General features: G+C 51.3%; 1 protein-coding gene across 2 annotated transcripts in view; it reads left to right on the top strand.

The window, feature by feature from the left end:
• NPHP1 (nephrocystin 1) overlaps window positions 1-18,630 on the top strand; it is a 47,490-nt gene extending 28,860 nt beyond the window's left edge. Inside the window, exons 13-20 of one of the 2 annotated variants that reach the window (XM_081265519.1) lie at window positions 134-244; window positions 1,467-1,549; window positions 3,637-3,713; window positions 4,922-5,021; window positions 10,554-10,666; window positions 13,127-13,200; window positions 16,382-16,426; window positions 18,209-18,630. In XM_081265519.1, the coding sequence (XP_081121645.1) occupies window positions 134-244; window positions 1,467-1,549; window positions 3,637-3,713; window positions 4,922-5,021; window positions 10,554-10,666; window positions 13,127-13,200; window positions 16,382-16,426; window positions 18,209-18,481 (876 nt within the window). In that variant the 3' untranslated portion in view covers window positions 18,482-18,630. Of the gene's footprint in view, window positions 1-133; window positions 245-281; window positions 1,284-1,466; window positions 1,550-3,636; window positions 3,714-4,921; window positions 5,022-10,553; window positions 10,667-13,126; window positions 13,201-16,381; window positions 16,427-18,208 lie in introns of those variants that run through there. The other variant, XM_081265520.1, reaches the window with a different exon arrangement.
• The last annotated feature ends 7,728 nt before the right edge of the window (window positions 18,631-26,358 follow it).

The raw sequence follows: 26,358 nt of genomic DNA, 5'->3' as shown, positions 1-26,358 counted from the left end.
CCGTCTGCTCTTAACTTTCCTTAAGAGACCTTTGTGGTAATGCAGAGGCACAAGCCTTGTGCCTTGGACGGGGCAGACCGCCCCTTCCCACTGTGCACTGTGGTCAGTAACCCACGTTTCTTTCTCGTTCCAGGTCACTGGCATCTTGCCATGCTTGCTCCATGGCGACTGTTTTATCAGGTCCAATTCTTCATCTCCAGACCTGGGAATATTATTTGAACTTGGGATTTCTTATATTCGCAATGTATGTCAGACGCAAGATAAATGTCACTTTATAATATACCAGTTAAAAGGGAATTGGCAGGCTGGGTGCCGTGTGCAGGCCTGTGATTTCAGCGACTCAGGAGGCTGAGCAGGAAGATGGCAAGTTCAAAGCCAGCCTCAGCAACTTTGAGAGGACCTAAGCAACTTAGTGAGACCCTGTCTCTAAATAAAAAATTCAAAGGGATGGGGATGTGGCTCAGTCGTGAAGCACCCCTGGGATCAGTTCCCAATACAAGAAAAAAAAAAAGGAGTGCTGGAGTATGTCTGTGAGTGAAGTCCTAGAGGGTTTCCCTAGGTGGGATTTTCATCTCTGGTGGAGCGAGCTGGCAGTGCTCATGATTCTTATGCAGTGCTGCTTTCTCAGTGGCATTTAAGATGAACAGGACCTGCTTACATGTGTAGCACCAGTGAACGCCAGAGCTCCTAAAGAATGGAAATTCAGAACAGAAGGGGTTTTCAGAAAGTGATCAGAAGCACCGTGGCACTCCAACCCCAGGACCCAGTGCACCTGGCCCTGCAGTCAGCAATTCTTATTGAGAGACCTGGCCAAGTGGCGGTTCTGTGCAGGGAACATCAGAAGCATGGTGTCATGTGAACTGCTGGAGCCGAGGCATGGCCATGCTAGCAGCCCTCTATCTCCCACCCCCTAGAAGCATCTGAATGCAGTATAGGAACCCGGCCCCTCGTAGCCCAGAGCCCCCACAGGTACCCTATGTACTGCATCATCCCGTGTTTCTTTAGGACAAGTAAACCCAGGGGAGTCGCAGATGAGTCAGAGCGAGGAGAGGAGCAGCCCGGAGCCAGGCCCAGTGGCCTCTGGCAGTGGACAGTGGGGCAGACTTCCAGGTGTCAAGGCCTTTGCATACAGAATCCCCACAGTCCACTGCAGGGAGACAGAGCTTGCTGATCCAGGAGCACCCATGTGCCTCTGGGTGAAACCACAGGAAGTGCTCAGCTCCTGAGGCACCTGTTGGCACGTCATCAGTTTCAGGGGTTTTCAAGGGAAATTTTGACAAAATGTGAGCATCACTTAAAGTGCCACCTCTGCTGTACCGTGGGACCCACCACGTTTCATTTGATTTTCTGGGGCAGAACTGCTTAGCCCTAAGCAGAGATACTGGCCTTGTTCCTTTCAGGGGCTTGCATGTGCTTATAATTTGACTCGTTCAGATGTTATTTCTCAGACTTGTTTTGTTTCCTAGTCAACGGGTGAGAGAGGAGAGTTAAGTTGCGGCTGGGTGTTTCTCAGGCTCTTCGATGCCAGTGGCGTTCCGATACCAGCAAAGTAAGTGCGCTGTGTATTCCTAGCAGTTGTGTGATTTTGTAGAAGTTCTTTTTTTAGGATCAAGGAACTCAGGTTTGTTCTGTTGGCATGTCAACAGCTTTTGGGGCGAGGGCTTTTAATGTTGATTTTAGTGTTGTATAAAGTAGTGTATGAAAGCAACACACGCACTCTCACCCAGAGAGGGAGAAGGACACATAGGACATGTTCTAGAATATGGTTGCACTGTCTGCCTGCTGGGACTGTTCCCTGAAGTACTGGCCCATTCCACCATGCTGAAAACAGTGCGAAAGCTAAGTCCAGGATCCCCAGGTCCTCTGTGAATCTGTGTAGGACATTGAAATTATAGCAGTTTTTTTAATATTTATTTTTTAGTTGTAGTTGGACACAATACCTTTATTTATTTTTATGTGGTACTGAGGACTGAACCCAGGGCCCCGCACTTGCTAGGCAAGTGCTCTACCTCAACCCCAGCCCTCCTGTAAGCAAATTTAAACTTTAAAAGCACAGTGCAAGCTAGAAGCAAATATCATCATGCATACCACAAAGTTGGAATGTTGTTAGCCCTAACGTAAAAAGAGCCCTTGAAAATTAATAAGTAAAAGATCATCTGAATTTTTATTTATTTATTTATTGGTTCCAGTGATTGAACCCAGGGGTGCTTAACCACTGAGCCACATCTCCAGCCCTTTTTATTTTTTTTATTTTGAGACAGAATCTCGCTGAGTTACTTAGGAGCTCACTAAGTTACTGAGGCTGGCTTTGACTTGTGATCCATCTGCCTCAGCCTCCCAAGTCACTGGGATCATAGGCATGTGCCTCCTCACCCAGCTCATATGAATTTTTAAATGGGGAAAATAAAGATCTAAGTCTAGGATATAAACAGGACATTCACAGAGGGCTACAGATGGACAAGCAGTAGGGAGGATGGTGATCAAGATTCTAAATTTGTCATTACGGAAACTCAGGGTGCTGGGTCCCACACTGCCTGTATAACAGGAGGTATGCGCCATAGTATCCAAATTCCCCCCACCTTTAATCTGGGGGAATAATTCCTACCCCACAAGCTCCTGGTGAGGATTAACTTGGATAACATGCCCTGCACAGCCTCCTTACCACTGAACCCTAGTTTCTAGCCTCATCCTAGCTGGAGCAGGAGGGGCGCCCCATTATCAGGAGTGAATACAGAAACTCAAGTTTCTTATGATTCTTTAAAAAATATGTTCAGGGTTTTCACTTATACTTAGAAGAAAAAAATAAGGAAACATCCAAAATTCCACCTTGGCAAAGTGAGGTCCCAGTTATTTCCTAGAAGGTGGAGCTCGGTCGATAGGGAAGCATTCTGATGTGTATTGTGAGGCACAGGGAGTCACAGGGTGGGTGACAGACAGGGCAGGAGACTTACTGAACTAGGGGGAAGGACGGAGGAATTTTTCACTTTTTACGTGTCCCGTCTATGCCATTCCAACATTTTTCTTAAATATTTATTTTTTAGTTATAGGTAGACACAATATTTTTATTTTTTATTTTATGTGGTGCTGAGGATCGAACCCAGTGCCTCACGCATGCTAGGCAAGTGCTCTACCTCCAAGCCACAACCCCAGCCCCCATTCCAACATTTTACAACGATCTGTGTTACTGTTTTATTTTAAAAATCATATAAATTCATAATGGCTTAATTCCAAATATTGATTCAACACATTTAAAAACAGTAATTACTTGCTATTAACAAGTCATTCAAGTCAAAACATCTTTATTTTTATTTGTTTATTTTTATGTGGTGCTGAGGACCGAACCCAGTGCCTCACGTGTGCAAGGCAAGTGCTCTACCACTGAGCTACAGCCCCAGGCCCATCTTAATTACAAAAATCTTTCTCGTTTTCATATAAGTACATTTCCTGTGTTGATGCTTGGGACAGAGTCTCTTTGCTGAGATGACACCCCATGGAAGGATCAACACTGTCATTCTCATTCATCAATGAGACATAATTAGAATGAATACATTTGTGCTAAAAATGTTTCACTTCTGGTTCGGGTGTCTACGGAATGCCCGCCATGCGCAGCCATCATAGTATGTTATTCTTTCACAGAACTTACGAGCTCTTCTTGAATGGTGGCACTCCTTATGAAAAAGGTGTTGAAGTGGACCCTTCAGTGTCCAGAAGAGGTACTGCAGTGGTGCGCTGCCTTCTGTCAGCTTTCCGTCACTGTGACAACGTACCTGAGATAATCAACTTCAGAAGAAAGAGGTTTATTTTGCTTCACAGGTTTCCGTCCATGATTGCTTGGCCGTTTCTTTGAGCCTGTGACATCATGGTGGGAGCATATGGCAGAGGAGGCCTGTTCATCTCATGATTGCCAGGACTCGGAGGAAGGGTTGGGGTCCAGTATCTTCAACTGACCAGTGTCCTAGCCTCCCCCCATAAGGCCCCATCTCTTAAAGGTCCCACACCTTCTCCCTCAGTGCCACAGGCTGGTGACCAGGCCGTTAATTTGTGGGCCTTTGGGGAACACCTCAGATCCAAACCGTGGCACCTCCTTTTCCTTAAAGATGAAACAAATGGCAGAGGCTTCAGAGAAGGCAGCCATATTCCAGTAAGCATGACAGTTTCTACTTGGATTCACATGTTTTAAGATGTGCCATTTGGTGCTGTGATCTTAGTCATTTTTATCTAAGTGTTTGTTATTTTGGTAGCACATGTAAGATTATAATGTTGAAAATCATGAGAAATGGGGCCCTGCGTTAGTTCTGTCGCTGAACGCTGAGCTGATGCTGTGGCAGGTACAGAGTGAGTGAAGCCGGCTGCCTCAGAGATGGCCCGTTTCAGGGTCAGGGCGTGTAGGCATTGAAATCGTTACATGCATGCCACCTCACCCTCCAGCCACCCTCCAGGAAGATGGAGCACCCGTCAGTATGTCTGTTGGCCAGGGGACACCAGGGAAGGGAGTGGAGGGCAGCACAGATGGGCCCTCCCTCAGGGAGCTGTGGGCTGACGGCTGGAGCCCCCTCGCACGCCTCAGCCCTCCCGTCCTTGTGTGGTCCAGGACACCAACCCTGGCTGCTGCCCCAGTGCCAGGCTCTCTCCTCCTTGGAACAGGAAGGAGTTGGGGTTCGGGTTGCAGGTGCTTCTTCCTGGGGCCACATGTGCCCTTCCCCCTTTCCCTGCGTGCTGCTGCGGCTATCTGCCCTAGTGGCCGGGGGTGCTGTAGGGAGGCCCCAGGTTGCTGTCACCGCCAGGTCTCTTCTGACAGCCGGAGGGATGTGGGCGCCTCCTGCCTGCTGTAACCACCAGTTGTGCTAACCTCTCACTTAATAGTCTTACCAAACGCCCATTCCGAGCACTGACAGCTATGGGTCTGTTTCTGTTTTGACAGCGCAAGGCAGTGTTTTCCAGCAGATGATGACCATGCGGAGGCAGCCTCAACTCCTGGTGAAACTGAGGTCTCTCACCCAAAGGTCACGGAGCATGCTCAGGTGCGTCCCGCTTCCCGGGCAGTGCCCGCGGGGCACTTGGCCCCAGGTCGCATCTGCCTTGGGTCCCCCCTGCTTGGCTGTCTCTTGTCAGTTACTTTTCCCCCCATTAATTATTTTTGCCAAAGAGCAGAAGAGAAATAGAAAAATAATAAAGCTTAGCATCATTTACTCTTCTTTACCACTTAGCTCAAGTGACAGACTTGGTAATAAATCCTTCAGCTACTTTTGAACAAATGAGACTTACCAATGCCTGGGCCTATCTTCAGGGAAATCTTTTTTTACTTGTTCTTTTTGGTTTTATAGGACAGGAGAATGTATTTTGACATATCCTACATACATGGTGTGCGACTTCCCGTTCTTGTGGTTGTACATAGTGTGGAGTTCCACTGGTCGTGGGTTCATATGTGAACACAGGAAAGTGACGTCCCACTCATTCTGCTGTCTTTCCTATTTCCAGTCCCTCTCCCTCCCCCTCATACTCTTTGTCTAATCCAATGAACTTTTCTTCTTCCCTCCCCTCCCCTTATTGTGCGTTAGCATCTGCATATCAGAGAGAACATTTGGCCTTTGGTTTTTGGGGACTGACTAGCATATTTCACTTAGCATGATAATCTCCAGTTCCATCCATTTATTGGCAAATGCTGTAGTTTCATTCTTCTTTAGGCTAAGTAATGCTCTCTTGTGTGTATAGATACCACATTTTCTTCATCCATTCATCTGTTGAAGGGCACCTAGATTGGTTCCATAGCTTGGCTACTGTGAATTGAGCTGCTATAAACACTGATGTGGCCAAGTCACTACAGTATGAACTTTTTTTTTTAATGTTAGGTTTATTTAGGTTTGACGTGCATGCAGTAAAATTTATGATTTGGAGGTTGCAGTTCCTGGAGTTTTGACAAATGTACCGATCATGTGACAATCACCACAATCCAAAGAATATTCTCTTTGCTCTCAAAGGTTCTTTTGTGTCCCTCTGTGGTCAGCTCCCAGCCCCGGCCTCAGGGAAGCACTCCTCAGTTTTCTTCCCCAGCACTTTGGCCTTTCCCAGATGCCGTAGGTGGATTCAGGCGGCCTCTGAGTCTGGCGTCTTTGACCATCATACATCCGAGGCTTGTCCGCGCCGTTGCCTGTGTTAGTGATTTGTTCCTGTTCATTCTAAATGGTAACTGCTGCATTTGATGGACATGCCACCATGTGTTTATCATCCTCTAGTTGGTGGTCATTTGGGTTTTTCTAGGTTTGGGTAACTATAAATAACCCTGCTCTAAATATTTGCATACACGTTTCTGCGTGTGTGGACGTGAGGCTACCTACACCTCAAGTAGGACTGCCTAGCAGAGGGTTGCCGTTACATCTGGTGTTGGTCTGGCTGCTTCCCTGAGCGCCTGTGCCATGGACCCTCTCCCCCCCACTGTGCACGGGTTTCAGTGATTCCGTGTTCCCGGCAGCATATGGTATGATTTTTCTGTTTAGACCAGTTTAAAAAGTGAACAGCAGTTTCTCACCATGGTTTCATTTGCCTTTTCCTGGGGAGATCCCAGAGCTTCCAGTTCTCACTGGATGTCCTGTAGTCATGTAACCTTCTCTCGGGGTTTCAGTGGCTGCCTCTTTAAAATGGGGATAATAGCAATATCAATTCCCTCCAGCTGTAAGGAGGTTTAATTGAAAGCAAGTATATAAAACACTTAGTCCATATTTATAGTCCCTGGCTATAGGGAAACACAATGGTGTTGGCTGTAATTATCTATATCATAATTATTTTATATCCAAATAAATGTCAGTGCACACCAGGTAGATACATGGTGCCATTTCCTGAAATTTGTTCAAATGAAGAGGTGCAACCCAGCTGGTAGGATTGAGGAATTTAAAACAGATGTTAACTGATTGGAGGGATGAGAGGGCCTTCCTCCAGGTCACACAGGGGACACGAGACGGTGAGCCTGATGCAGGTTGGGGAGCAGCAGGGGAAGCAGACTGAGTGGTGGCTTCCGCCCCTGGGTCAGGGCCTTGCTTTAAATATCCCCTGTTCCTTCTCCAGAGCTGACAGGTGCTTGTCATCACACACGGGTGTTGAGTCTTTCAGTAACTGTTAATAACGTGCTCCTGGGGATTAATCTCTCTCCTTACCTGCCCCGCCTCTTTTTTCTTTCCTGGATGTTCGTGGCCCTTTTTTTGGCAAATCTTTCCTCAGAAAATTGTGGGGTTTTTTTTTTCCCAGTGTGAGGAGAAGCAGCACAGTAGCGGTCTTTGTCAGGGGCCAGCCGGATCCCATGGGGCCTAGTTCTCCCTCTTGCTGCTGCCGCCAGCCGCTGCTCCGGGAGCCAGGGCACCCACGCAGCCCTGTCAGCACAGCGCTTCCGGCAGTTTCTGTGGCTCAAGGTCAGGTTTGACTGTGGTGCAGGGGGTGGATGAAACTAGGAGCACTCTTCTGTGTGTTGGGTTACTAAGAAGGGCCCTGGGTCCTTGTCCCCAACCTCAGGGACTGAGGCTCTTGCTTGAGTGTAGTGCACACGGGCACCCAGACCTTTGGTATCAGAGCATGCCTCTCAGGAGCCCTGCTGCTGCCGCCCCTGCCACTTACCCAGACTTGAGGGCTGTCCTGGCATTGCCTCTGCACATGGCAGGATCCTGCCGTGTGCGCCCCTGGTGATGCTAAGGGTGGGTTTGGGCACCCTGCTGGTGTGACCCAGGGACAGGCTGGCTCACCGACAGCAGGCCATGGCAGTGAAGCCAGAGGCCCTAGGCCTTTCCAAAGCCGTGGACCATGGGCTGTGGTGTACGTAGGTCAAGGTCAGAGGCTGGATGTGAACTTTAGGATGTGGCTGCCCTGCCTGAGCACCTGGAGGGGTAAAGGCAGGACTGACCCAACTGGGCATCCTCGCCACCCATCCTGCTACCTACAGAGAGAAGGGAGCGAGTGTGGCACCTGCAGCCCTCTCCTCTCTTTCCAAGGAGCATCCACCTCCAGCCCCACCTGCCCTGCCTACCAGCTCCACCTTGGCTCAGCCACGTCTCTGCTCACAGGAGACAGGAGGGGTCTTTCCAGGACGCCAGCAAGCACAGAACAGTGGAGCAGCAGCGCCAAGAGCAGGAAGCCCAGTATCTGTCTCAGAGCCCGTTGTCCCCTAGGGCCCTAGCTGCCCTAGCCCACAGCCTTACATGAGTGTAGCCTGTGGGTGTCAGGAGACCTTGAAAATGCGGATGAAGCTGGGCAGACCCGTGCTCCCTGGAGAGAGCTCCAGGGTCCTGCACAGGGGCCCAGCAGACTGTTCAGCGAGCTGGCTAGGCTGGGACAGGCTAGGGGGAGCTGTCAACGTGGCAGGGAGCACACAGGTGTCTCAGACTCCCCAAGGCTTGGCTTTCTGACTCTGGAGCTGTTCCAGATCTAACTTAGTGCTCTATATTGTTTAGCCTTCTCTCAGGGTTAAATAGGAATTGCCTTTCTCGTTCTGGAGCTCTTGTACAAAGGGTTCAATTTGCAGTGATCAGGTTCTCAGCCCCTTAGGGGAGGGGAAGCTCCGAATTTGAACTCTGAGTTCTGAGCACCAAGAAGCGCTGGCCTGTAGAAGCAAGCTATGTGCACGTGTGTGTGGCGGTGCTAGAAATGGACTTCCCTTTGTCTTTTTGATGCATTCTTTTCCTCTCTTTTAATGCTGTTATATTATTGCTAAAAATAAATAGGATATGGCCTACCTGAGGCCCATTCACCCCAATCACAGCACCTCTGCCACCAGAGACTGCTGGTCCCCATGTGAGGTCAAGAGGATATGTTCTTACTTCTTCAACTCAGCTAACCTTTGGTGACACAGAACTTTCTGGCCATCTTAGGTTTGGAAAAATCAGGAGGTTTCTCTAAAGGAATTAAAAAAAAAAAAAAAGGTAAGCAGCATTGCCTCATGGAATGGGAAGGTGCCAGAAGGAAAGGCGTGCCCACTGTGGGAGTGCCGTGCCTGCCAGACAGATGAACAGGGAGGTGGGCAGCAAACAGCAAAGGAGGGGGTGAGAAGGAAGGAAGGAAGGAAGGAGGGCTCCACCCTTCCCCTGCGCAGCACAACGACCACTGTTACTCAGCATGCAGCGGGAACACGGGCCATGGGGGCCGGGGGCAGAACAGCCTCTGGAGTCGCAGCATGACTGCTGGGTGCACATGGTGCACTGAGGCTGCCAGTCTTCGACTCCTAGGTCAGGAGTAGACTGGGAACCTGAGTGGCTTCAAAGAGGGCCGAGGCTGCTCCCGCCTGGAGGTGGGGGAGGGAGAGCTGGCCTGCACCATGCCTCGATGCCTCTGGACAGTGGGTAAGGTGCTGCTCCAGTTCCCAGGAAGCTCAGGAACGGGGATCCCCTCGCTCAGGCCAGCCCAGGGTCACGATCACCCCGTTTCCTTCCAGCCAGCTGGAAGCCTGAATGTGGCCCCGAGGATAATTGTTCTAAAACTCTGGAATTAAGATAGAGGATTAATTTATAAAATTAAGATTTCTTTTATAACTTCTGAGTGTAAAAGTGAGTCTCTTATAGGAAAGCATATAGTTGGATCTCGTTTTGTATCCATTCTGACAATCTGTGTCTTTGAATTGGGGGGTTTAATCTATTACACTTAAGGTCATTGCTGGTCGGGGATGGGGACGGCCTTAGTGGCAGAGCCCATTCCCAGTGTGCCCAGGCCCTGGGTTCCAGCCCCAGCAGCACCAGATAAATGAATAAAGTGGCCGCTGGCGGCGGGCCTTGCCCTGGGCGGTTATTCTGAGTGTCCTGGAGTTTTTGTCCTGATTTCCCCCTCCTGCTTCCCCTGATGTTGAAGTGATTTTTATAGTGACACAGTTGGTTCCCTTTCAGTTTCCTTGGTGTCTGTTCTGGAGGTGGTGTCTTTGTGGTCACCATGGGAGTAGTGGGTCGTATCCTAAAGTCACAACCATCTATTCTAAACCGATACCAACTGAACTTCAATACTGAGTCTTCTGTCCGCCCTGAGTCCCTGCCCCATCTTGGGTCCTGCACCAGGCCTTCCACGCCACCTTTAACCCACCCAGTTCCTTGAAATGAAGGTAGCACGCTCATTCCACAAACGAGGAAACGAAAGCACAAGGAGAGAAGTTAATTAATCCACAATCAGGAAGTGGCCAAGTCAGGATGCCACAGGCCTGTCCCACCCCTGTGTCCCACCCTGCCCCGTCAGATCTGGCATTTCCTCTGCACTCGCAGCCAGGCGTGGCAGCACATGCCCTGTTACAGCCTGTAACTCCCTAATCCCCTGCTCTCCAGAACATGTATTTGATGACTTTTTACTTGACCTTTGACGTGGGCGTGTAGGCCAGCATGGCGACTCAGAGCTGAGACTCCAAAGTGTCACCTAAAATGTCGTCTGGAATTTAATGTGGCCAGCTGGAGTGGAAGTTTCACCTTTAGGTTGTTAAAATGTTTCCAGTAATGAAGCAAAACTTGCAGCCTCTCCTTAGAGTAATTACAGTAAAAAGCCCTGTTGGCTGGCCAGCCTAGGGGCTGTTTAGTGACTGCCTCTTTGTCCTTCCATAACAGCTTGCTGCCAGAAACACTGATCGGAGGGATGTGCTACGTCCACCTGCTGATATTTTATCGACAAATTCTTGGAGATGTGCTCCTCAGGGATAGGATGAGCCTGCAGAGTGCTGGTAAGGGGCCTGCGTGGTTTCCTTGTGTGTTCGTGCTCTGTGCTCCTGAGTGTGTGTGACCCGTGCCACCCTCTGTCTTCTGCCTGTAAATGTGACATTGGAAACACCATATTAGAAGTGCACCTGGCCCTTCCTTTGTGGGACTCCTTCAGAACACTGAACTTCGTGAGCTCAAGTGCATGTAAATTCTTCCACATATTCTCATTTTAAATTCCGGAGGTTGGAGATCCTAAAACACAGATATAATCAAATTTTCTCTTTCTGTTTCTGAATCATTTGTTTTTGTTCCATAAGTTCTCCCCGCATCTTTGGGGGATGAAACCAGAATCACCCCAAATAGCTGCTTCTTAATGCATGAAGTGTAAGTGCCAGTGGAATAAAACCAGCGCATTTAGTAAGGAGTGTTCCGGGTTCTGGGCGCTAGTTTTACTTATAGCTTCTTTAAGTTTGAATTTTTTCCAAGTCCAATAATTTTAGGAAATCAAGTTTCTTACATGAATGAATGAATTGACAATGAGAGCGAAATGTGTTACCAGAATTGCCTCTAAAAAGAAAAATAGTTTAAATTTATTGGATAGCCTTTGAACTCATTAATAAATGAGTAAGCAGATGTGTCCTGTCCTGTGTGCCAGACGTGATGCTGGCCCTGGTGAGTGACAGAGGCATGGCTGCCCCTCAACCCAGCAGTGCAGGGGTGAGCCTTTCCGCCTCCACAGGAAGTGCTCCGGAGGAAGGAAGCGTGGAGAGGAGATTAAAAGGGCCCCTTCTGGGGAGAGGGGTAGCGTACCTGAAGGCCCAGGCAGGAAAGCTGCAGGAGCTGAAGAGACACCAGAGAAGGCAGGCCAGAGGGGACAGGAGAGTGAGTGAAAGAGCAGCCTGACTCCTGTTAGACAGAGTCCACACCCAGGGACTTACCACCTGGTACCTGGCAGCTCAAAGTCAGCAGCCATTTTTTTAAAAAATATTTATTTATTTATTTATTTATTTTAGGTATAGATGGACACAACACAATGCCTTTATTTTTATGTAGTGCTGAGGATCAAACCGGGTCCCACCCGAGCGAGGCGAGCGCTCTACCCCTGAGCCACAATCCCAGCCCCAGCAGCCATTTTTAAGCAAGACCATACGCTAAGGGAGGATCATTAAGCCTGTTGTGTTTATTTTAATGACTCTAGAAAAACTTCACAAGTGACACAACTTCTTTTTGTTTTTGTTTTTTGATACTACCACTGAGCCACATGCCCAGCCCTTCTTATTTTTTATTTACAGACAGGGTCTTGCTAAATTGCTTAGGGTCTTGCTAAGTTGCTGAGGGTGGCTTTGAACTTGCGGTCCTCCTGCCTTGGCCTGTCTGGTTGCTGGGATTACAGGCATGGGCCACTACACCCAGTGTGACATGACTTATTAAAGAAAATGAGGCTTATTAGTCAGTCCCTCCTGCGGGTGAGAAGATCACTCAAGATGGCTGACTGCATTTGATCATCAGAATAAGCATAATAAGATCAAGAGGAGGGTTTTTCTTTAGTGAGGACACAAAATGATAGAATAGATTCGCTCTTTCAGAAGCCCCTCTGTGTATCAAGTGTCGCTGCAGCAGTGGTGTTAAGAGGTGGGACCTGGAGAAGTGACTGGGGGAAGGTGCCTCCCGTATGAGGGGCCTAGGTGCCCTTAGAGGAGCTCGGCGCAGGGAACGTGCCTTCCCCGCCCTCCTGCCTTCCCCACGTGGGCCCCAGCATTCCTCTTCTACAGAGGAGCGACACAGTAAGAAGCCGGATACCAACTGCTGGTGCCTTGCCGGTGGACCCCAAGGACTCCTCCTCCAGAGCTGTCGGAGGTGACCTGCTGCTGTTGCAGGAGTCGCCGGGCTCAGTCACCAGACAGCAGCAGGGACATTAGGCCACAGTGCATGGGGCCTTGGCCAACTGCCTCCTGTGCCACACTCCTGTGGGCCATCGGTGCTGTGGTGCTGTCCTACGCGTCTGTAGCCGTGGGGCCAGGCCCTCCAGTTCTGGATCCTTCCAGTTTCACCCACCACCACCCACTGGCACCTACCCAAGGCTGGGGTCCTTCCCAGGGGCTGGAGTCACCCTGAGCAGCGGCTCCCCCTCCTTCCCCTGGCATTTCCTGGCTCCTGCCCGCCCTCCGGGAGCAAGGCTACCTAACTGGAAGCTCCTCTTGCCAGGCCACCCTCATAGGAGGAAGGGGTGGAAATGTGAAAGAAACCCCAGGAGAAGAAATAAACTTCCCAGCCTCCCTATTGAGAGCCCAGTGACCCGCACCCTAGCAGGAATCGCTTTAAACTCCCTGAAACAGGACAAGGGGGTCGGGGGCACCACGTTGAGCCTCCTGGAGGTCAAGGTGTGTGGCGGGTGTTAACAAATCATTTGGCCCACTCATTTAATGTGAGTGTTTTTAGATGCAGGGCAGAGAGGTGCATTGACTCTGTGCTGTGTCTTTCAGATCTGATTAGTCACCCTATGCTGGCCACCTTCCCCCAGCTCCTGGAGCAGCCCGACGTGATGGACGCCCTCAGGGTGAGTAGACGGTGCCCATGCACCTGCTGGCTTCACTTTAGTGAGCTCTGTCACCTAGCTCTGTCTCCCAGGACTGTTCTGCTGTCAGGGTAAAAGCTCTTGCCAGGCTGCCCCCCCTGACCCAGCAGCACGAGGTGCCTATGGTCCCTGTGGCATTTTTGTGCCTGCTTCTTTCTGGGCTTAACATGACCACCAGTGACGTCCTTTAGGACGCTTTTAATCGGAAACCCACCAGCTGAGTTCTCAGAGGCGGGTCAGGGCACGCGGCGCCCCTGAGGGCCAGTCCACACGTCTAGAACAGCAGGGACGTTAGGCCAGAGCACGCGACATCTCCAGTGTCCAGTGGCTTTGGCCTTAAGAGATGGCGGGTCCCCATGGCTCAAGCTAATATGTCAGGATTAACAAACATTAGAGGACCCGTGTTCATGCCAGGTGCTGCCCAGAGCAGGACAGTGCCCTGGGCCATGGCGACTTAAAGAAGGCAGCAGTGCTTCATTAAGGAGCTCTGGGCTGGGCCAGCCGGGATTTCAACTCATGAGGGCAGGTGAAGACACTGAGCAGACATTCCAGGCAGGAAGGAATCAGTGGAGAGTATTCTAGAGGAGAGCCGTTTTCTGGTTTGGCACGCTGGGTGCAGGCCAGGGAGTGACGGAGCGTGAGCAAGGTCGCGGACCCAGTGTGGAGGGCATGGGTACAGGGAGTGGTTCCCGCTAGGCTTGTGCTGCAGGCGGACTCCTCCTCAGCCCATGTGCAGGAAGGAGCAGCCGGGCTCTGGGGACTCAGTGGCTAGGAGGGTGGTCAGAGGGCCTGACAGCAAAGGTGGAAGGCCTCGGTCATCCCTGGAGATCTCTAGACCTGCAGCTGACTGTGTGCTAACTGGTCTGGGGTGGGGGAATAAGAAGATTCTCTTTGGACCCTTTTCAGCAAAAAGGTCATGGCTGTGGCCACTTGCATGGTCCCCTGGGGCTGTACTGAACGGTGCAGTGTTGGTCTTGCTTCCCTCTGAAGTCACTAGCGCCGGGCAGCTTTTCACTGAGGGCTGGGCCTTTTTGCCACAGGAACATCTCTGTTAGGGGGACCTCAGGGCCAGGCTAGCCGACGGCTGCGTGTCCTTGAGAAGCAGATGGCTTAGAAACGTGCAGTGACCTGACTGGCCCCAGAGTTCATCAGGGCCAAGCAGGGCTGTCACCGAGGGCCAGCTGGGTGCAGCCAATTAGGCCACAGGCTGGGCCACGGAGCACACACGGAGAAAGCCATGCAGTCTGTTGCGACATAAAGGAAAAGCATCTCGTTTGGGACACACTGGGTACGTGTAGGTGGTATATCCACGGAGAGAGCTGCATGCGTGTGTGCATGTTCTTGTGCAGGTGTGGGCACATGTGATTACGTGCTACTTACACATGGGGGAGGTCTGTGAGAACATCTGGAAGATGTTGCTCCAGGAAACTACCAGTGATGGCCTCTGGGTCATGGGTCATTTTAATCTGTATTTTCTTAATTCTTCCATAGTGAATCTTTGTCTGATAAATAATAGAAATGGCAGAGTGTTTGCACCACACTCTCCAGCCTTCTGCCCTGACCTGTTAGTGTGACAGGACAAGCAAGGCTTCGCCAGCCACCCACATGGGCCTGGCTGGCTTCTCACTCATGGACCCTGCCCAGCTTGGGTCAGCGAAGACCCTGCTCCACGGTCCCCCAAGAGTGCGGGCTGGCAGAGGCCCACCCTGAGGGCATCATCCAGAACTAGAACAAGCAGCCTCCTCTGCTGCCCATTGTCCCTGCAGGAACAGGGAGAGGATGGAGGGAGGTTCGTCCTTGGGATGTTCACAGCCTTCGCCCTGAGGGTGCCTGGGCCAGCACTAGTTCTGTGGGCTACCGGACTTGAAGGGAGCCAGGGGCAGGGGCTTCTGTCTGCTGCAGAGAGGAAGAAGGGGCCTGGTGCAGAGCAGGGCTGCGGGAAAGAGCTGACCACTGGCTGCTGCTCAGTGAAAGATGGCGCAGGATGTCACCAACAATAGGCAGAGTTTACCGCAGAGTCAGTCTAATGCTGCTCCGTGATATTCACATTAACCCATATTGTCTTCAGATTTACATGATGAAGTGTGTGTACCTCTTGATGTATTTAAATAAGTGCAGTTTTGATAGGGTTTTTTTTTTTTTTTTTTTTTTTTTTGAGATGGGGTCTCACTAAGTTGCTTAGGGCCTCACTAAATTGCCGAGGCTGGCCTCAAACTTGCAATCCTCTTGCCTCAGCCTCCTGAATGCTGGGATTACAGCTGTGCACCACTATGCTCAGCATGTGATTAGCTTTTAATAATAAGAATGGTGCCTGGCCTGATTAGTAAAGTATTCTGGCTCTTTAAGGGGCCTCTTCAGGCCTTTGAGGACCTCCAGGCAATGGTGAATAGTCAGTAGTGTGGGGAACCATGGTCCGATGAGGCAGTGAAAACTAAGCACTCCAGAACCTTCTCACAGTGGCTTCATCTGTGATCACCCCTGGAGCAGCCTCTCTGTCATGGAGACTCTCTTTCCTGGCACCCGTGTCCATGAGCACCCCAGAGTCTCCCTCCCGAGAATGGGGTGCTGCCTGCAGGTATACCACAAACCAGGCCCCGTCGGGGGAAGCCTCCTGCACCCAGGCCTGGAGGCAGCCCTGAGGCTGGCCGTGCTCCATCCAGGCTCACCAGCTGCCAGGACCAGGGCTGGGAACTCCAGTCCATACCCCATGGGATCAGTTACCCGGGGTTTCTTATTTCTCTAAAGGAGCTTTTGTGAAGCCTGTGGGCAGGCTGGGAATATTGCAGAACTGCTTCACTCTATCTCCCCCATCCATGGGCATCGCATGGCAGCAGGACTGTGGCATCTGGCAATGTTTTCTCGCTGATGTCTTACCTTGGAAGCTCAATGCTAGCTCACAGCCCTAGCCTGTGGCAGTGCAGACCGCACGGCATGTGGCTGCCGCTGGTTCTCTTAAGTTGGTTCTGACCTATGAGAACTGAGCTCCTGGGGCACCTTGCACACCTCTGCCGTGTGGGTCTGGTACCTGGTGATTAGCAGCAGGTGCGCTGGGTCATTCCGTCACTCCATACTGTTCTTAACCCTGCCCGTAGGTTCCCTCAGAGACAAGCTGCAGAAGTGCTGTGGGGACACGGGACTGACCTCTTTCTGTTCGCTTTTCTAGAGTTCGTGGGCTGAGAGAGAAAGCATGTTGAAAAGATCGGAGAAGGTAATGTGGTTTTTACACTGACTTCGTATTTGCAGCGCTGTTGTTTGCATTCAAGTAATGCCTCCTCTTTTTTTCCCTATATTTGATTAATTGTCAGTAGACTCCATTTATTTGTATGTGCTGCTGAGGGTGGAACCCAGTGCCTCATGCATGCCAGGCAAGCGCTCTGCTACTGAGCCCCGCCCAGCCCCATAATGGCTCTTCTCCAGCCAAGTGGCCACAGTGGTGCTTGCTGTCCGTCAGGGAAACTGTGTCACTGTGGTCACAGTGCACATTCCAAGAAGGGTGTGCATGATTGGGTCTGAATGTTTAAAGGCATCTCAGGTCACTGAGTCTCATTGAAATGAAGGAGTTTCTGAACCAGCCCTTCTGGCTGGCTCTCCAATGTTCCTTTTAAAAATTCCTCTAGCTCTCTGTACCCATAGCAGAGAAAAAGAAGGAGAAAGGAAGCCAGCCTAAACTGCGTCACGTATCAGAAATAGTACTTGCTCTGCCTTCTGTTGAGTGGTAATCAGCACGTGGAACTTGCAGTGGACAGTGGACCATGGTGGGGTTTGACTTCTGTAATCCAGGATTTGGCAGCCTTTTTCTTTGGGGGATTGGATGGAACCCAGGGACTTAACCACTGAGCACATCCCCAGCCCTTTTTATTTAGAGACAGGATTTCACTTAAGTCCTTAGGGCCTCGCCAAGTTGCTGAGGCTGGCCTCACACTCGCAATCCTCCTGCCTCAGCCTCCCAAGCCACTGAGGTTACAGGTGTGCACCACTGCGCCTGGCAACAAACTTTGTGTAAATGGCCAGATAGTAAATATTTCTGGCTTTGTAGGTGTCATAGCCTCTGTCAGGACTGCTCAACTCTGGGTGGGGGTGAAGCTCATTTGTAGAGCACTCACTTAGCACGTGTGAGGCCCTGGACTCAAAGCAGCTGCTCCGCTGTGCTGCAGAAGTGGCCGCAGACAGGGCACATGTGGCTGAGCTCCCTGTGTCCCTGTGAAGAACAAGAATTCTGCTCGGACCTGCAGTCCACGGTGGCCAGTTCCTGAATGGAGGCAGTGGTCACCTGCAAGGAACGAGGGATAAAGACACACTAATGCCCCTAAACCCAGGGGTTGGGGTCGAGACACTGTCCTGAGTCCCATAGGACTACCCCAGTGCTCGCATGGGCACAGCTGGGGACACATCGTGGGCTCTGCTGCGTGTGACAGCTCTGCCCTGGGCCTGCTGGGCCCTCTGAGACCCACTGCAGCTGGTGCTGGTACGCATCACTCTTGTCACTGGGAGCTTTTGACACCCTCAGGACTGAGGGTCCCCACCCCACCCAGGCATGGCTGCAAATCTTGTCCTGGGGTCTCCTTTCTCTGGACCCCATGCAGGACATGGCCATCCCCACCACCAGGGCGTGACCATGGCTCTGATAGGCTGTGGTGGAGCCGAGTCGACAGCTTTGCTGTGTTTGGTTGTCTAGCCTGGACCATGCCCTGTCACCCATCCTACCGCAGCACCCTGGTCTCCGGAGCCCTGGAGGCTTGGGCAGGGCCGAGCTCCCCTCCTTGCCCACCTTGCTCCGGCCCCAGGTGGCTGCACCCCCTGCCGGGCCCCAGGGCACCCTCCACCCCGCCCCCAGGTGGCTGTCCCCAGGGCACCCTCCACCCCGCCCCCAGGTGGCTGTCCCCAGGGCACCCTCCGCCCCGCCCCCAGGTGGCTGTCGTGCCTCAGGTGCAGCGAGTGGGCCGCAGCGAGTGGGCCGTCCTGATCACTTGTGGTTTTGGCATTTTCCTAGAGAGACCCTGAGTGCCTGAAGGCCACCTTCCTCCTGGTCTACCAGGACTGCGCGTGGCCGCTCCTGTGCTCCACGCTGCTGCCCCCGCTGCGCTGGGCAGAAGAGGAGAGCGAGGGGGCTCGCTGGAGGGCCATCGCTGACTTCCTCAAGCAGAACCAGGAGCATGGGGGCGCCCTGCGTGCTCTCCTGTCCCCAGATGGGGCCCACCAGCCTTTCGACCTCTCAGAGCAGGCCTATGACTTCCTGGGCGAGGTAAGGAAGCTGTCGGCCTGACCCAGCGGCCCAGCCCCAGCTCCAGAGCCAAAGGCAGCTGCCCATGGGACTCGGGTCTCACCCCCTTTTTGGGTACAGATTGTGTTTTTAAAGAAATAGTTATATAATTTGAATAGGTTTTAAAACAATAAAATAAATTTTATAAGAAATACTGTCGCATCTAAATTTGAAGACTTTAAAAAAAAGTAAGTTGGCAATGTCAATTTCTATAAAAGCAAGATTTTATCAAAAACAAAATTTATGACCATTTAAGAAAGTGAAGGGACAGTGCACTGGACAGGAGAAGGTATTTCCAAGCCACATATCTGATAAGAGTTTAGGATCCAGAATACATAAAATGTATTATTGTTGCTACTAAAATTTTTGTTGTTTGAGAAATTAAGTGTATTTAAGCACTTAATTCTGTCTGATATTTGAATGTTATTTATTCCTAATTAGGTACAAAAGCAGAATCGTTTTTTCCTTTTCAAGTCAGCATAGTAAGTGCTCTGTCAAAAAACAAGAAAAAATCCTTCCAGCCTGGTCCCTTTAGAAAACAGAGAGGAGTTCATTCCGTCTTGTGTTTTGAGTGAAATTGTGACTTCTGGTGGAAGGTCCCTAGCCTTTGCTGTTAGAAGCAGGCAGTAGCACCTGGCATTAGCTGAGTACCTACTGTGTGCCTAGCGCTTGGGTTAACCTGCCAGTTCTCCCCACTACTACTGAAGTAACAAGCCAGGCGGGATAAACAGTTTGCTCAGGACAGAGCTGGCAAATGTCACAGCTGACACTCAAGGGAAGACGCCATGGTAAGTTTCTTCTGCCTATCATGTTCTGCCTCATCCATGCAAACCTTTAAGAAACATGTGTGCAAATAAAATTTGAGAGAGCTATTTGAAGAAAAGTGTGAATGAATTAGAAAAAAATTAACTTAAACTCTTAAAAGTACCTATGAGGTACTTGTGTTTTGGCAGCATGCCATCTTAAAAGAGGCTTTTTTAGAGGTTTATCATATTATGAAACTTATGGACTACATCTTAGTTAACTTACTCAAAGCCCTTAACCTAGACTTGGTCCTTGTATGGGTTCATTTCTGTTACTATAACAGAATACCTGAGGCTAGGGGCTTATGAAGAAAAGAGTTTTATTTAGCCCACAGCTCTGGAGGTTCAAGAGCACAGCACTAGTACCAGCTGGGCTCTGGTGAGGGCCTCACAGCAGATGGCATCACAACAGCAGGAGCTAATGCACGAGAGAGGGTGCCAGGTGAGAAGTGAGCCCCCGGGTGGGGAACCACGCACTCTCTCGAGAACTAACTCGGGCCCCACAAGAGCCACCCGCTGCCAGCAGGCCCCACCTGCTCTTCACATGGCCCTGGGGACCAGGCTTCCAACCCCTGAAATTTGGGGGACTCACATTTAAATCAGAGCAGCCTTTAACTTCAGAAGTTAGCCTGGCATGAAGGGACCCCAGCGGCGGCTGCCAGGTGAGAACTTGGCCCAGAGAGCTTCCACTTATCCCCAGGAACTGGGTTCCAGGGTGCGCCCCTGTGTGTCCCCTTCTGCCCTCGGTGACAGGAAGAGGCAGGAAGGACCCTCTCCTTGCCCATCATGAGGCAGCCTCAGCGGACCCTTCCCAGTGGCACCTCTGCTCTGCAAGGTGCGAGCCCCCGAGGGACTGGTTCCTGCCCTGTCACCAAGTCACCTTAGTCCCCGAAGGCCTGTTCTCAGAGGAACCCAAGACTTGCCCCTGCCCCACTGGGAACATCGCTCACTGTGGGATCTTCTTCCGAAGTCCCACCTTTTTATTTTTTTAAGCATTGGCCTGTTCTCGGCCAGAAGCCGGGTGGGGCGTTGGGGTGGAGGCGCCGGCAGGAGCAGGAGTAGGACTGGTCCAGGGTCCCCGCTGCCTCCCTGCTCATCTGAGGAGGTGTCAGGAGTTGGCTTCGAGTTTCTGAAGCACAGGGACAGGAGAGGGGCCAGAAGGTGAGGGGCACAGGAGTCAGCCTGGCTGGCGGGGACAGGGTGGGGACAGGCCCAGGGCCGGGCGGCTGCTGCTGAGGGCCACCTCCTCTTCAGGCAGCACGATGTTTTTTTCCCCCAGCAAAACCTCTCTGAGTTTTTAAATGCCACTTTTGAGCTTCCACAACAGGAAGGGGTTGTCAGGGTGCCAGAGACATCCTGGCCAGGAGCCCGGGGTCCTGTGGGGAGTGCTCCTTAGCAGTACACTAGCCACAGTGGGTGACTGCACGTCCTGCCTGTTCTCCCAGTCCTCTAGGCCCTGAAGCCAGGGACCCCGCACCAGAACCACATCCCTCTCCATCTCCTGACCTCCCAGCGTTGGTCGGGTCTGCTGGAGGTGAGAGTCAGGACTGTGCCCTGCCTGGATGCCTGGGACAAATGCGAGGGCAGAGGCACATCCAAAACCACTCGATGGCACCCATAGCTTGGCCTCGCCATCCAGTGCAGTGGGAATCCCCCCTGCTCCCACAGGCTCCAGTAGTGTCACCTGTGCTGCTGGGAAGTCCCCTGCTCCCACAGGTTCCAGCAGTGTCCCCTGCCAGCAGCAGTGTGCGTGACCTCTGCTGGGACTGGCTCTGCTTCCTTTGCACAGAGCATCCCCGGCCAGCCAGAGGGTGTTCAGGGCAAGGAGGTGGTCAGAGCTGGCGGGAACAGGACCGCCCTTGGCGCTGCGCTCTGGGGCTTCTAACTGTTCACTCCTCAACTCCACACGTGGCCACGTCACAGGCCCTGGGCTCCAGGCACAGCACAGGCACCAGGGGACAGCAATTGCCCACAGCAACTGGAGGCAAGGGTACTCATGACTGGGCGGTCCTGGCCTTGTGTTTTGTTGGTGTCATATTTGAACCCACCAATCCTGTGGCCTGGGAGGTTCCCGGCCTCATGGTGGCGAAGTCGGGGGCGAGGACACAGGCATCCTTCCCCTCCTACCCCGCCCACAGCTCCCTCGCTGGCTCTCGGAATCCAGTTGTGGGGCCCTGGTGATTGGCCACGGGAACCAGATGGGCGTGGGCAAGGGCTGGGCATGGACATAGGAAAGCGGAGGGTGGACCCACGGGCCATGGAGGCCTGGGTGGCTGGGTCAGCACTGCTGGCTGACCTCTGGCCTGCAGGCCCACGAGCAGCAGGAGAGCCCAGAGATCACCAATGGACTCCAGTGGCTCAGGTCCTGTCCCATTTTGAGGACAGGGTGGACCTTAACCAGCCGCTCCTGTCGGACTCTGCCAGCAGCCAGTGCTTTAGAACTTTGTCCTCGCAGAGCCACACCGAGCTCCTCTGGGTGGGGGGGGGGGGGTATCTGGAAGACTCGTTTCCCATGAGTCTGTTCTGCTAGCTGTCCTTTGACCCTGGAGTGCACCGGGCTTGCTCTGACCATTGTTAGGGACACTGGAAGCCCGGTTCCCTGGAGACAGCACTACCCTCAGCTCCCCAGCCCGACCTCCCTGCACCCTGCCACCCAGGGAGTGTTGAGGTGACTGAAGTAAAGAGATTATCTGTGTCCAGCTGGGCCTATGTCCTGTGACGTCAAGGGAACAGGCTGTGTCCTACAGCCTCCACTGTGGGGACTGTCAGAGTGGACAGAGTTCCCAGCCCAACATCCACGTCCCCCTTGCGTGGCTCCCCCGCACCTTGGGGCAAGGCCTGAGTCACTGGTGAAGTCACCTGAAGCCAGCTACCCTGAGCTAATGACTTCCCCTCCCTGGGAAGGAGGGAAATGGGTCCCCTAAGAACTGGGCCTCCCGGCGCCGGCTGTGGAAGGATCCTAGTGGACACGACGGTCTATTCTTCTCCCAGCTCCCTCTGGCTGTCCTGCGGCCTGTCCCTGTGTGTTGGTGACTGACCAGTAGGTCATTTCTGAAGAACATGCAGAGCACGTGTGGGCAGAAGAGGATCTAGGGAAGGAGAGAGAGAAACAGTCGTCCCCAAAGTCCTCATGACTAAGGTGGATCAGTCCTGAAGAAGCACTTACCGGGGTGCTCTGTGTGCCAGGAATTCAAGATGGCGCAGTGGCCATGGTCCTCCACATGAGCCAGGCCATTGCTGCCCTGAAGCCCATGTCCCAGGGAAGGGCGCGGGGGAGGGTGGAGAAAGAACAGGCGAATGGGTAAGCGAGAGGGACTGGGACAGCGATGAGCAGGGGACAATGACGGCTGGGTCACTTCAGCTGTGATCAAGTAGAGAAAGCTGTCCCCCTCTGCCACCAAGTGCAGCGAAGGGCGTGGGCAGAGTGCATGCAGCTGCTCTCGGGGGACCCCCAGAAGCAAATGGAGCAGGATGTGGAAGGAACCAGATTCAGGACACTACCCAGCTGGTGCTGAGCGTCCCGTTTTCCCAGGCTGGACTCAGAGGCACCTGAATCCCAGAGCTGGACACAAGACACCAAGAAAGACATCTCTAGAAGAAGCCCTCATATTTCTGGTCCCAGGAATTGGAAAGAGACCCTCTGCAGGTCAAAGAGAGTGAACAGCCCCTCTCACTGTTTCCTGTCCCAGGCCATGTAAGGGCAGTGGCAAGGCCTGGGGCAGCCGGGAAAGTACCTCTAACTGAGGAAGGGGACTGTCCCCCAGCAGAGGAGCCCTGGTCCTGAGAGCACAGGGGGATCCCCGTTTCTTCCTCACCCCCAAACTGTTTGTCAGCCCCTGAGATAGACATGGTCACAGGAATGAAAACCCTGAGTTTTGTCCAGAGTGTGGAGGGGCAGGCTGCTGGGACCTGGGAGGTGTGTGTGTGTGTGGGGGGGGCATAGCAAGGGAGCTCAAGAAAACGGTCCCATAAAATAGTAGATGACTATCTGAGCTCACCCCAAAGCTGACCCCAAACAGAATCCCAAAGGCTTTCAGAACTGAGTCACAGGGACCCAGGCTGGTCTCAGGCCCAGGATTGTCACACTAACCAGATCCGAATGACCCTGCAAAGCTAAGAACATCTCACACTGAAACCACAGCCCAGAGCAGGCAAGGGACCCCGGCAGGAACCCAAAAGGCTGCCCGCCTGGACAAAGTCAGTATCAAGGGGCTGGGGACATACTCCGTGGTAGAGGGCTGGCCTCGCAGGCACAAGGCCTTGGGTACAATCCCCGAGACCACCAAAAAAACAAAACAAAAATCAGTTTCAAAACAGGATTTAAACACGACTCACAGCACAAGACACCATAGTCATGATGTCCAGGATACGGTCCAAAATGACAGGAAAATCTCATCTCTGAAGGGAAAAGAAAATCAGAGACATCAAGAGACCACTCCAAGATGGCCCAGTGTGGGACTGAGACCCTGAGGCAGTGGTTGTGACCATGCTCTAAGAAGGAAGGGCAGCCTTTCACAGTGAAAGGGAAGACAGCCCATTGCACAGAGAAACAGGAGAGAACTGAACTGAAATTTGAGAAAAAATATATAAATAATAACCAAATGACAGAATTTAGTAACAGACTCAATGCACTGATGGAGCCAGTCCAGAGCGCAGGGGGCCTGAGTCAGAGGATCTAAACACAGGTCGGTATGAGGAGTTGTCCAGACTTAACAACAAAAGGAAATCGATTAATAGATGGAAAAATAAACTCACAGGTCGTACAAAGCCAAGAGTCTGACATTCCTCAGGATCTCAGGAGGAGGGAAGAAAGGGTAATGAGGAAAAAAAACACTATTTTTTTTCTTTTTTGTGGTGCTGAGACTTGAACCCAGGGGTGCTTTACCCCTGAGGTACATCCCCACCCGCCTTTTTTGAGTCAGGGTCACACTAAGTTGTGCAGGCTGGTCTCACACTTGGGATTCTGTCGGCCTCCCAGGTCACAGAACATGCCCTGCTCAGAAAAAAAATTTTTGAAAAAATAATGACTGAAAATGTCCCAAATTTGGTAAAAGCCATCAAGTTAAAGATTTAAGAAACTCAGTGAGCACCAAGCGAGATAAGGCCCGGTGTTACAATCAAACTACTAAAATTGAAACCAAGTAGAAACATTGAAAGCAGCCAGAGAAAAACAATGCATAAAAAAAGTGGAGTGACAGTAGAATGACCACAGAGTCCTTATCAGAAACCACCGGGTGGCCTGGCTTTTTTGTTTTTGGTTTTGGAGTTTTTTGTTTTTTGTACTGGGCATTAAACTCAGGGGCACTCGGCCACTGAGCCACATCCCCAGCCCTATTTTGCATTTTCTTGTGAGACAGGATCTCACCGAGTCACTTAGCGCCTCACTTTTGCTGAGGCTGGCTCTGAACTCACCATCCTCCTGCCTCAGCCCTGAGCTGCTGGGATTACAGGCGTGTGCCACTGCACCCAGCTGGATGACATTTTTAAAGTGGCAAAAGAAAAAAAAAATACATAAACCTGTCAACCCAGAATTCTCTAATGTCCTTTGGGAATGGAGGTGACCTGAAGACACTCTCAGATGAAGAAACACTAAGGAATTCATTGCGGGCAAACTTACCCTGAGAGAAGTGCTAAAGGAAGTTCTTCAGGCAGAAGGAAATGGCACCAGAAGAAAGGGATATAAATGGCAACCATGTGGGCCAATATGGTAGGTTATTGTTCTCTTCTGCTTTTTAAAATATGTACAATGGTCTTGAATTTTTATGTCCCTTCTACGATGATAGCTACACTGAAAGACAAGAGGGTGAAGACCTGCACAGTGGTGAGGTCCATCTGAAGTGGCAAATGTCAACTCTGAATGAACTGGGAAGTCACCTCCCACAGGAGCTTCTGCATACAAACTACAAATAGTAAAGAACTTAGTAGGCGAATTAAAGTGAGAATACTAAAATATTCAAAAATCCAAAAGAATTCAGGAACAAGGAAACGGGAATGAAATACAGAGCAAACACACACACACACACACACACACACACACATCAAAGTACACATAAATCCAAAAATACCAGTCATTATATTAAATGTAAATTAAAGGCAGCAAATTTCAGAACTATATCACAAACACACACACACACACACACACACACACACACACACACCCATCATAAATACAGTGATAGAGGTAAAAGTAAAAGAATAAAAAAAACATACCCTGGGCAAACACCAATGTATCATAATACACATGCAGACACCAATCATAAGCAATTATAAGTTGTGTACATTGTTAGTGGGATAGAAATGTCTCAGCAGTTTTGGAAAGCATCTTGACATTATCTGCTAAAAACAGGTACCACGTGACCTGTAATCCCCCCTTAACATATTCCAACGGAAATGCATACACAGATGCCTCTAAAGACTATTCTAGTTGGGCTGGGGTTGTGGCTCAGCGGTAGAGCACTCACCTAGCACGGCTGAGGCCCTGGGTTAAATCCCCAGCACCACATAAAAATGAATAAATAAATAAAATAGGAGTATTTTGTCCAACTAGAAAAAAGGACTATTTTAGAATAGTAATAACCCCAAATTGAATGTTAGCAATAACCCCAAATTGAAAGAACCCAAGGTCCATCAACAAGAGAATAAAAAGTAGCTTGTTCATAGAATGTTCATGGAATACTATAAAGCTCTGAATTAACCACAGTGACATACAATGACATGGATGGTCCCACACATAACCTGAAGTGAAAGAAGTCAAACACAAACGAATCCTTTCAATGACAGACAAAACCAACGTGTGAGGTTAGAAGTCCAGGGCGGTTATTTGGGGAAGAAGAGAGAACTGGTTGAGGGGCACCTTGGCCGTCTAGGCTCACCCAGGGTTTATTGAGAGTCCTCAATGAATGGTCTTTGTTGGCCACTCTGGGAACAGGGATGAGGCAGGGAAGGGGCTGTCACCTGCACTCGGTGCAGAAATACGAATGCCCCGGGATTCAGAAGTTCCTGGGGCCTGACCCTCTGCGAAGACCCGGTCCCCGCCCCGCCGCGCCCCGCCGCGCCCCGCCGCGCGCTGTGGTCCCC

Source organism: Spermophilus citellus (assembly GCF_964194105.1).
Source record: "Spermophilus citellus genome assembly, chromosome: 13".
Lineage (NCBI taxonomy): Eukaryota > Metazoa > Chordata > Mammalia > Rodentia > Sciuridae > Spermophilus > Spermophilus citellus.
Note: the sequence above shows the minus strand (reverse complement) of the source record. Positions and strands in the feature narration are given on the sequence as shown.